Below are 13,052 nucleotides of genomic sequence, written 5' to 3'. Positions count from 1 at the left end.
TACGAAAATAAATTACCATTGTAGGTAGATTTTTCTTAAATTTCACTTTTAAATTGTACTCGCATTGAAAGAGTTTACTATATTTACTACAGTACCACTTATCCTTATTCTTACCTTTGGAAATTTCAAACGGGAAATTCCGGTAAAAACTTCCCCAATTTAACTTTTTTGGGCCTACTCCTTTCTTAATATTCCTCCTTATAAATTATACATAAAAAATACAAATATATTTATTTCATTTTCGATTAAAACCATCAAAGTTAACTTTTTTTCAATATCCTTCACCTGATGAGGACACGCCCTTGGACCAGCTTACCATTGCATAATAAACACATACCGTCTAGCCGATAAGATTAGCATTTCTACCTTGACTTTAGTTGTGGAAGAATTAGCTAGAGTGTCCTCAAGTGATTTTAAACGCTTCGGAATATTGATAGAATTAATCAAAGCTAGCATGACTTTCAGTACATATAGTAATTAAGTATTAAATTGTCATTATTTTGCAAGAGAACTATACTGATCTATCTAAATCTAAATACTATCTAAAATATAGGTTAATTAATGTAGAAAGATGGAGACATACAATGTCTAGGTTATATATAGTACACAAAAACAAATGTGATATAACCCAGCAAATTTATAATTATATAGTCCATAAAGATCCATTTTCAATTATTGTTTTTGTTCGTTGTTATTGAACGTTTACAAACAACAAAATAAATGTTGAATAACATTTCATAAAAGGTCAAGTTTTAAAAAATGGTTTAATTGCAGTGCATTTCCATAACAATACCTCACTCACAATTAGTAGTTCAATATAAAATAGTATGTTACCGATAAATTGTTTTAAAATGATGAATAACGTCATTTTATACCGTACGTAATACTACTACTGTATATCAAATGTTGAAATAGCACCGTTAAGATCACGTGATTTCTAATTACGATGACCAAAACAATCACCACAGACTATCCGTACATTATTTATAACGGTATCTCCTCCTCAGCGTTCCTATAAGCCTAACAGTTTGTCGTGTCCGCATACATAATGCAGAGCAACACAATTATTAAAACGATGTGAAAACCTGTTCTGTAACGCATGGCTAATCTAATGTGATTCCCTGTTCAAAAATGTATATATTCTATATATCATTAAAAACAATTTAATTATTTATTCATAATATTCATTTAGTTCGACAAAATTAGTATCATAACTACTACTGTACTAGGTTGGTCGGTGACCTCGTAGCGAGTGTTACCGCCAGCATTAATCTAATGTGATTCCCATGTAAAGCAATCGAAACTTGGCCTATCCAAAAAACATGAACAGGGCCTACCCTTCAAGACTCGCATCATGCAAAACAATCTTTTATTTTTCCATTAGCCCTAAATATATTAATTAGTTATTGTTGTTAATGAATAATGTTTAACTTAATGTGATTTCCTTGTTGTAAACATTTGAGTTACCGTAGAGTTGTGTATGATGATGTAAAATATTCCATCAGTTGTCTTGCTCCTGCCAACACGTGTTATTAAATATAATTCATGGTTCCCTTTCGTTGTCTGCTGCGATGCCGTTTCATAAAATGAGTAGGCCCCCCATGCCACTACATTATTTTGCTTATACGTCTGTGTATAAGGTTAAATCTCTGATTCACTCTCATTAATTAAAAAGAAGAAATTATAATCCTAAATTAATATTGCTTATGTATTTTTTCCGCCTAATGATGTCTTCATTGATGATTGGCCTATATTGCATTTATTTAATTATAGGCCATGAATGAGGAATTCAGGCTTTAATTTGATGTGATTCCCTCTCAAATTCGAATTGTTCGGTACATTGTATCCATACATATTTTAGTGTTACAGTAATTATAATCCAAGTAACCAGGGAAACTTAAATAAAAACGTATTTAATTAGCTAGCTTTAGGTTTCATGGATTTAATTTAATGTGATTCCCCTTACATCCCTACTAGTTATGTTGTATTCGTGCACATTTAAATACTGTAATGATGACATAAGCCTATGTACAATTAGTACCTGGTATATATTTTCTGTGAATTAGCTTGGTTTGAGTGTTCAAGATATTAATTTAATGTGATTCCCTAATATAGATATTTTTTATCAACATTTTTTTTTTACACATTTCGATTAAAGAGAATTTTAACTTTTAAATGTCAATGTATTGATACTTTTGTTTTACTGTCGTATCGTGTTTGTTAGACTGGTATATAATTTAATGTGATTCCCTATTAGAAATAATGTTCAATAAATGTGATGGTGTCGAACATTTCTTTCCATATTGGTTTTTAATGATAAGTCACACAGTGCCTGTATATTTTTTGACGGGTGATTTTAGCTGTAATGAGAGTACATTTAATTTAATGTGATTCCCTACTTACTAGAAATTTAAGCATTATTGTTCGCTAAAAATATTTGATATATTTGGTTTGTTTTACTAGGCCTAGGCCTACGATATTAGTGTAGGTACATTTAAAATGATTTAATTAAATTTAATGTGATTTCCCATAGGCGTCTTTTTGTTCGGTAAATAATATTGTTTATAATTTGTTTACATAGGCCTAAGCCTATTACAATTTTTGGTGGTACATTTGAAATTATTTAATTTAATTTAATGTGATTCCCTTTTTTTTATTTACGTTTTTATACCAATTTTTTAATATTGGAGATTGCAACCTCGGACAATTTATCGTATAATTAACCCTTCTAGTTATGTTTAGAATAAGATTTAAATGATTTTCTTAAAAACTTTAAAAACAGGCCATGTAGTGTTGCATCTTTTTGTTTAAAGATTATTTTTATGTCTATAATTATTTTTATTCTGGCTTTATATTTATACATTTATTATAGATATAATGGACTTGATGTGATTCGCTTTTCAAACCCATACATAACCTATTTAATTTGTTTCCAATAGTTCTTTCAAGTTTTATTTATAGGGCCTAAACAGAAATATAACCTATATAAAGCTTATAGAAAAAAAACTTCTCAATATAGAAATATTTTAGAATTTAATTTTCGATCTTGTTGTTAATCTGCATACTCAACTTTAGTTGCAATTTCTGTGTAAATCAGATATATTATATCGATTTAATCGATATTGATCTAGGTATATTAATTTCTAATTTAATTTGATTCCCTTCGTGTTAAACCGGAGGCGTAGCATACATTTAGGCACACTTGTGCGATTTTAGGCACACTTGTGCGATTTCCTGTTCCAATTTACTAACGAACATGTGTAATGTTTTTTTTATTCCTTTCGTTTTTAAGGGTAACAAAAATTCTAAATTTAGGCCTATTGTGATTTTTTTTGTAAATCGCGCTTTTCTTCAAAAAAATAAGTAGTGTAAGTATTAGTATAATCACATCTAATTTAATGTGATTCCTATTAATATAGAATGTTTTAACATATCATGAATAGTATTATTTATGGGCAAGGCGATAGTACAGTTGCCTAGTTGGTTTAATTTAATGTGCTTCCCCATAAAGGCCTAAATCATGTGCTTCATAAGGTATATTCTTCTGGGCCATATATGTTTATGAATATCAAGTGTTCTTTTCGTATACCAAGGTTTTGGTCCGCCCTAGGGGTGTAGCCTGAACATGCACAATTGTTTTTATAGCCTACATGAATACGAACAGACATTACCCGGAATAAAAATGTATACGTTGAACGTTGTAGATATAGTATTCAACAAACCCCTTGGCATTATGAATCGTTATGGATATTTGCGAAATAACAATAGTGTCTGGCCTTTGAAAGGTTTTATGTTTGCTAAAGTATCAATGAGTTTAGTGTACAGTACCGCACTTTCTACTATAGATATACCAAAACCCTTTTATATTACGTATTTTTAATTATCACTACCGGGCTCGATTGAATCGGATTGTGTGGGTTAAAACGATTGCCCTCGTTCTTCGAAGCCAGGTCGGGTCAAATACCCTTTTTTACTGGCTTTTGCCAATTGAATTCACATCGTCATAAAAATAATAATAATGATAATAATTGAGAATACAGCATGAATTCGACCGTTCAGCTTATGGTGGTTGTTGATTAATACTAACACGTAGTACTCGAAATAAAATTTAAACTGCGTATATTTGCTGTAGATGTTTGATAGAAAATGACCAATATCTATCATAGTGCCAGACACACTGTCGACTCATAGGTTACAAATTATTTCTAATTTTGTGAAGATGAACGAGAACGTATCAGGCTTATTATGACAACCAAAGCAACACACGCGACGAACTGCGTTCAGCAGGAAATTCGCTTATTTCCTTGTAATAACAGAGGGGTTGAAGCCAAATACTGGCACAGCAGTTTAGGTACAGAAGACCTGCGTAGACGTACGGTGTCGAACTAACTATGGCCTGCAGGTCCAAAGTCATGCCGCTTCATTGACTTATTTGCGAAATGTATGTCGGTTTACGGCACTGTTGGAAACGGGTTAACGAATAGAAAATTAATAAGAATTTGTTAGTAGAGGGTAATTTTCATCGATGTCAATAACACCCGTATCGCTATCGCGTGTGGGAGTGTAGGAAATTGCGATGTATTACTGCATAATAAGCAAAACAAAAATAGGCCTAACTACTATACGTATTTTGAAAGTTTTATCTTTAAAAAACCGTATTGCGCACCTATCGCGCGTACAATACCGTTTGAGGGTACGGCACAAATGACACATTTTTTATCTACGTGATTTACTCTTTTACATTATAACTTGACACTGAATGTTACCATATGGTGAACTTAAGTGACAGATTTTAAAGATAAAAACACAGAATCTTGAAGGCTAAGTATTCTGAACTTTTTAAATACCTCCCTAATTTGGCTTCAGGTTCTATAATTTCGTCTATCGAATTGAAAATGTCATTTCGTGAACATTTTTCATTACGAGTGTTAAATATGTTGTCGTGTGTTTACATTATGCTAGACGTTCCAACCTGTTATCTTGTTTTATTTACTGATGCTACCCTTTCGCACCTTTGTCTCTTTTTACGTGACCTGTCGCCAAAACAAACGCAGGCAGTGGTGATTGGTAGCGTACGGGCTTGACCCTGGATGCCACGGCTTCCTTAAAAAATACAATATCTGGCGTAGTGATATTGCCGGGCTACGAGTCGAGAATAAAAAGTAACCAATAGCGAGTCTGATTGTTCAAAGCTGATTGATAGGGTAACCACAGACCGGGACAGTGACCGAACACCTTCGAATACTAAGCACCAATCACCCCTTTAACCTACATGACATCCAACACCGTATATGGAAACAGATGTCATAGAAACCGACAGTCGCAATGTTGGAGTCATAGTTCAACTCTATAGCCAGACACACCATTTGTACGTCCCACTTTTGAAAATTAATCCGCTCGTATCAACGCGACTGCATGGTTCGGAAGCGTGTTTTCTTAACACGTTTCGGTACGGCGATCTAGCCTAGCAAAGCAAAAACTGAATTACAAATAATTTTAAAAGTGTTCACTATCGCTCGGCCTATGTATGTGGATATATTTATTGCATGTTAAAACAAATGATCAGCCGCTTGGTGCGTTAATGCGGAAGACGATTCTGTTGTGATTGGATATATACAATATGTAACCACCGACTTAACGTTGTTTTTTTTTCTTTTTCTTCCTTGTTTCGTGTGTTGGTATTCATCCTGGTAGCTGGCAACAGGGCTAGCTGAACTATGGATATGCCGGTTACCAATGCACCAGTGTGGAGCAATGAAGACATGACTGGCGACACCGCCCCGTCACAACATACACCGACAACACCGACGGGTCTTCAGCAGACAAACAAAATCCCAGGACATGTTAATCAGTCTAGTCAACAACCATTACCAGGTCAACTGTGTCCGGCACCTCAGGCCACCCCACCCACCCAAACACAACTGGTCAACTCACAACAGACTGGAAGCATACCGGCCATGTGCACGACACCACAACAAACACCCACCACACCGACCCTATGCACACCCGAAACCACAACCCCAACTGGCTCGACGACGGAGTCGCAATCGTCGGGGGGAACTAATCAGTCTAACGGACAACACAACGGGACTGGACAACACATAGAGTGCGTGGTTTGTGGCGATAAAAGTAGCGGTAAACATTACGGACAGTTCACTTGTGAGGGATGCAAAAGTTTTTTCAAACGTTCCGTCCGACGAAACCTGAGCTATTCATGCCGTGGAAATCGAAACTGCCCGATGGACCAGCACCATCGAAACCAGTGCCAGTATTGCAGGTTAAAAAAGTGCCTCAAAATGGGAATGCGTCGAGAAGGTAGGTAATTGCTATAATGCTCCATGTTCTTGTATTATTTGTATATTATATTAAACTCGGTGTATGTACACGTCAGTTCAGTATTATTTGGGCATGAAGAAGTCGTTAATACGCCGATGATCCAGATTTCGAACCCAAATTTAAATAGGCTAACCAACCAAGTGTGTCACCATGTAACACATTAGATACCACGTATATATAATATTTAACACCTTTGTTAAGAGTAGTACTAGAAAATGTAAGCAAAATTGACTGAATTATTAAAACCGGTTGTTGAACGTTATAATCGATGGTTCATCACATAATCATTCTCTCTTTTTTATTATTAGCTTAAATTATCACTACAGACAGATCCTGTGCATTAGCTTAGTTTAGTAGGTTATAGTTGAATTTGAAAACAATCTTCTGTACAACCATACGTCGTCATTGTAAATATATTACAGTATGTACAATATCATTATGAAAATAAATACTATGAATTTCCTGATGTTAACCGTGACAATCTGTAGTTTGTAATTGTATACCTTTTAAAAACATATGTTATTGTTTAATGTATATTTAATAACTAATTATTAGTAATGTGTCTATTGGAAGACCTACAAAGTTTAAATACTGTATTTACTTTGATAATAATATTAGTTAATATTATATAATTTATAACATTCAAATCGCAAATATGTTGACCCCTTCTACTGTGTATAGTTAATAAAACATTTCAATAATATTTTAGAAAAATATTAATTTATGAATCACTTTGGATTTTGTATGAATCATAGTTGTTGGTTTTTGTTTTAATATAAACATATCTAGCAATCATGTCATTAAAGATAGGCCACTAAAAACGATACCATGTCATTCAAACATTAAGAGTGTCATTTTGCTTAAGATCATAAAGTTTTATAAATGCCTGCCGTCATCAGCTAATAATATAACACATGCTTTATACGTATGAGAAACATACACTATATAGTGTTATACCGTTACAACGTCCCTTGCAAACGTCGTCGTCGTATTGATGTACTTATGCCCGCCTGCTCGCAATGTTAGAATCAAATTAGCCTGAGCCTCACAATTATCGGGCCTAGCTCAACTCAAAGGCTGACTTAGCAATGAATGCATACACTGAACAAACCCATAATAAACGATCATTATGCCGACTGATATTTACCACTGGTATTATCTCGAAGTGGATACTCTAGTCCTTCTTCATGTGATTAGTAATCATGTAAATCCATTCTCAATATATTTAACTGTTTGGAAAACGTAAATGTATTTTTGAACACTTTAATGAAAAATAAAAATACGATAAATTGAGAAGAAATGACGTTATAAAATACACACGAAAGACGCCATTTTACTGACATTTAAACCTCTCATAAATATGTATGAAAGTGGCAGACTTAAATTAATTAAAAATTATAGTTATTGTAATGTTATGCTAATACACGTCTACAAATGAGCGACCCAATTAATTGTATGGATATAGTCTCTGTTTTAATTAAATTTTGAAAAATAAACCTATATAATATAATGCAAATCAAAAAGAGCCACTTTTGGAAATTCATTTGATATATACAAAAAAGTGTGTTCTTAAATTACATATTGAGCCCAAAGATGTTTTTCCACTTTATGTGTTTAGGCTCTTTCTTAAAAAATTGTACAGTTAAGTTAAATGCATACAGTACTAAACTAGACCTTTTCGCTGGGGAGTCGGTGTTGACAAATCCTAAGATTATGGGCTTTGGGTTCCCTAGTTTATACTTCAGCTACTGTCTTGCGTTTTGAAGTAATGCATGTTCCATTTAACATTATATGCCACGAGTTAAAGTTTTTAACTAGTGTACAATACTAACATCCTTTTTACGTTAGCTATCACTAAGGAAATATGAATATTATTCTAATGGGACTTGTCCAAAAGTTGCTCTTTTTAAGTGTGATTGAACCAACTGGTTGTATACATTGAATGCAACGGTTGACCATAGTCTATTATGTATATTTAAATTTCTCATTGTCACAGATTTAACTATTTTTATCGTTTATAAATTGATTCTGTATGCATATGCATACAACGTCTATTATACCTTTAGATGTTATGTAAATGGTAAAATGAGTTCATTATTCTCAATATATTTAATAGTTAGAAACAAGAAGGTCCACTAATAAGTTAGATAGATAGATAGATAGATTTCTAAATTGATTCTACATGCATGTATAAGAGTACACATACATACAAATGGTCTAGTACCTTTTGATGTTCTGTAAATGAGTTCATTATTCTTAGTATGTTGTAATAGTTAGAAACCAGAGTATTCACTAATAAGTTCAATAGCTTGCCTCACTGTTTTAGGGGTTTATTTCAGGTGTAATAGTCTATAATTATAACTTAATTTCTTTTTGTTAATTCTTTGTTAAATTATTGTCTTAATTGCAGCCGTTCAGCGTGGGAGGATTCCCCCAACACCTCCAGGTCCTGGTCATTACATAGACGGTCGATTTGATGGTCACTCTTTCCTTTCTGGATATATCTCACTTCTTCTTCGGGCCGAACCGTATCCCACATCAAGATATGCCCAGTGCATGCAGACGAACAGTGTTATGGGCATAGACAACATATGCGAACTTGCAGCTAGACTTCTGTTCAGTGCGGTAGAATGGGCGAGAAATATTCCGTTCTTTCCCGACCTGCAGGTTACGGACCAGGTAGCCCTATTGAGAATGACTTGGAGCGAGCTGTTTGTGTTAAACGCGTCGCAGTGTTCGATGCCTCTACACGTAGCCCCATTGCTGGCTGCTTCTGGCCTACACGCAAGCCCTATGTCTGCTGACAGGGTGGTGGCTTTTATGGACCATATCCGAATTTTTCAAGAACAGGTTGAGAAATTAAAAGCGCTGCACGTGGACTCTGCTGAGTATAGCTGTATTAAAGCGATAGTTCTGTTTACTTCAGGTAAGTTTTATACTTTTATTTCACAAGAATCATTCAATGTTAACTGTCAGTAGATTGGCTCATAGTGTAATAGTTTTACGAACAACTTGGCATTCTGCCTGCGTGTGTTAAATATAGATTCTCTAATACAGAATTATAACTCACTGACTTGCTATTACATTTAAACGTAATATCAGTCTAAACGGTCGGTTATTACGTATACATCTATAAAGTGACAATGAAGATTGTGGATGCAAAAGTGTGTACAAAGAAAAGTCTATCCTTTAATAGTAATTGTTTATGCCTACTGTTTTTATATCTTATGCATTTTCTTGTAATTTGATCAAATGATATACAAATAGACACGTGGTATAGTCTTCATTTGAACGCCAATACTATCTTTTAAAAACTAAAATTAAGCCTACACAAAAGACCAATTGTCTTTATCCATGTTACTTGCTCATTTAATATACAAATCAATACAAAACTGATTATGAGTTGTTGTTGTATTTGGTAAATAACGATATATTATAGAAAGCGAAGTTTTAATCTATACACCATTATCATTATTACTTTTACCAAAGCATCAACTGGTACTGTCTGCTATATACTACATTAACACTCGTACTACTGTACGGTACTACTGCTGTATACTGCTCCTACTGTTAGAAACATCATTTAGAGCAATCGGAGAGGTATTAGCCCAGATCTTTCGTTTTTCCAGACAGTTATGAATGCTAATTTACGTGAATACCACGCGATATGAAAGCTATTTTCTCAACCAGTTAGAGTAGAGTATCGCATTAGATAATATATTACCTGATATTATCTGTATGGGTTAGCCGTGCTCTACTATGCATTAAATATATATGTATTTCACGTTGTCTACGAATAATGATAGTTTTGGTTTCAGATAGTGGACCAAAGTTTAAATCGGCTATTTCGTTATTCAGTTATAAAGCAGGTATCGCATTAGGCATTAATACTATACGTATTTATAATATTATAGTTGGGTTAGCTAAGGCTTTGAATGTATTTAAATTGTACTTTCTGGTCCAACATTTCACGTCTACATACACGAGGTTCGGTTCTTAAGCTCTGTTCACACTATTAAACTATTTTGACAAAAAAACTGTGATGTTCTCAAATATTTCATCGCTGTTCGCTGAATAAAATAAAATAAAATGGTAGTGATATGCTCAAATATTGTAGTTATATGACATGATCGTGTCCATATGGGCACATCACATTTTTTATCGCATAAAGTTTGATAGTGTAGACAGAGCCTTAGATCACAACGGATTGTGTTTAAATTGTCTTGAAGGAATTACTCAGAAAACATGAATTTCGAAATTGTTTTAAAGTCATTTTTTGATACAGAATATACATCGAATTATTCATATTAGGCCAACAGCGATTTTGGAATCTTATCGATGCCAATTAGCCCAAGTGTGGTATACAAACATTGTACTAAACGCACTAAACGGTCACGTTATTTTATTTCATATTCTAAACCAGGAATACACGCATAACACATATTTATTAACTCAACAGACGGACATACTGTCACTAGGGATGGTAAGTGACATTGTTAAAATACCATCGAGATTGGCAATCTGAAATATATACAGCATATATGTCGGACGTAACTGTTTTCAAACTCAATTCTGGAAATGTCAATTGACACAGAATAAGAGGAATATCACAATGAATATATGGAACATACTTAAGCCTACCAGTTTGCAAAAATCACCCCAAGAAATACGAGAGTATAAGCCATTACGTCTGTCTACTTATAAATTGTAATGCGTTCAAAGACTGCTTCAGTAAGCGGCAATATGAACAAAACGAATTAAGTTAAAATTGCCAAACAGACTATTAAAATAGTCGTACAGAGTTATGCCTAAGCCTCAATGAGTTTGCGGTAACGCCCCTCCTATATCCCGAACGATTAACTCTCAGCCTTGGCTGAAAAAAAAAAGAAACTCGTTAGCTACGAACTGATAGGCAGAATAGAATGTTATGGGAAGATTTAGCTTCTTAACTACGGAAAAGAAGAAATATAAAAATTGCAAAGTTTCACAATGAAAGTGACGGATTTGTATTCTGGTTGTAGGCCTAGATTTAAGGCTACATTACTTGTCCTTTCCTTAAACATAATTTTATCAAATTCCGTGATAAGCCTAAACAATACTGCCATTTCATATGTAACATATGTTCCATTTTTCTTTTTGGTGATATGGTAAATACGAAATCATTTTATGAATCTGGAAATCTAACACATTTCATTATACTTCCGTTCCAAATAACACACAATTTAAATCCAATAACGGCAGAGGGCAGTAGATACATTTTTGTTAAACAGGTCCATCGTTTCGTTTTGATTTATATTTTGGGATTAAATGTATCTCTCTGGTTATGCGTGAAGCGTTAAACGCGACAGGCTATTTCAGTTTGGACAACCTGAAACGATAAAAATGATGTTATAATAAATCGAAGATATGATGAATTCCTTCATTAGATTCCAAACTTCTTTTCTGGAGGTTACCCTATCCCTACCTTAATTAATCTACGTTGTTCTAAGGTTAACAAACTTTTGGTATACCCCACGTAATGGTATTGATACATTTATTGTAGGCCAGTACTTCTTCTAAAAAGTCGAATAATAATAATAATAAACAATATTTATATAGCGCCTATTGGATCACTGACCCCTCTAGGTGCTTTACATTAGACCCTAACTAATGGTAATAAACTATCCCCCGCCGGACACCATTCCGGTATTTCTTAGTCGAGGTTTCGGGGATGGAAACGATCAATATATTTTAAATTTTGCAATTTGGCGTTCTTGAGGAAATCTATTTTCGTAAACATCTATTAGATATTCCTTGTTTGTTACCGTTTCTTCAGCTATCTTTTAATATTCTATTAACTTAAATTATAACTGTCTGTAATCAATGTGATGGTTTAAATAAAAAAGGTCCAAATAATTCCCATATCCCATGATGCACTTTTATGATTACGTCATTGATTGTAGTTAATTTCTACCGTTTGCTCTTTGATAAATAATTGTTTAACGCAAGTGCACATCTACCACTGCTTCTAAATCCCAAGTTTAAGTTAGAGAATTCTCGTCGGCAGACACGATACTGTAGGAATGTTATTGTCACTAGACATAATACTGTGTACCATAATCACCTACGGGATCATGGTATACTACACCGCCGGCATGTGGAATCGTGTTGGTAGTCGGTATTCTAAATAGGCCTACAATAATGTTCTCTGCGAATATAATGTACTGTTTTATTAGGCTTACGATGATACAGATATAATCATATTCACTGAAAGATTATCATTATATAGTGTGGAAATTCCTTCCACTTTATCTATCTTAAGACTATTAAACTGTATATTGCAGCATACCATAATACTAGCTTTATCATTTTATTATATATAAATAATTATTAATAATAAATAAACTCATAAAAAAATAATTGTTTTTAATTTAATAAAAGTAAGGATATGTCACCGTATAATGACGATGGTATACTTTATGAAATATAATTCAACACTTCCCATTATTGGTTGTAAACGATGTGTATGCCTCGTGGGGTAGCTTGAACCTATATAAGAGTTTGTACCCCTCGTTAAACTCTCACCTACACCCCCATATATCTGAAATAGAATATCAATTTCCATCTTAGATACTGGAACTTCTTTCTGTTAAAACGTTAAACATTAACAAAGAAACGGCAACAAGCCTGTTTTTTTTTTATTGCAAAACAATTAGAATGTATATTAGTGGCAGTTA

General features: G+C 33.7%; 1 protein-coding gene across 3 annotated transcripts in view; it reads left to right on the top strand.

Moving 5' to 3' along the window:
- Positions 1-13,052, top strand: part of LOC140063259 (nuclear receptor subfamily 2 group F member 1-B-like) — a 40,699-nt gene that overhangs the window by 21,041 nt on the left and 6,606 nt on the right. For all 3 annotated transcript variants that reach the window (XM_072109793.1, XM_072109791.1, XM_072109792.1), the window contains exons 2-3: positions 5,695-6,315; positions 8,747-9,262. In XM_072109793.1, coding sequence (XP_071965894.1) covers positions 5,718-6,315; positions 8,747-9,262 — 1,114 coding nt within the window. In that variant the 5' untranslated portion in view covers positions 5,695-5,717. The remainder of the gene's footprint in view (positions 1-5,694; positions 6,316-8,746; positions 9,263-13,052) is intronic.

Source organism: Antedon mediterranea, chromosome 11, assembly GCF_964355755.1.
Source record: "Antedon mediterranea chromosome 11, ecAntMedi1.1, whole genome shotgun sequence".
Taxonomy (NCBI): domain Eukaryota; kingdom Metazoa; phylum Echinodermata; class Crinoidea; order Comatulida; family Antedonidae; genus Antedon; species Antedon mediterranea.
The sequence above is the reverse complement of the archived record's forward strand: the minus strand, read 5'-3'. Positions and strand labels throughout refer to the sequence as shown.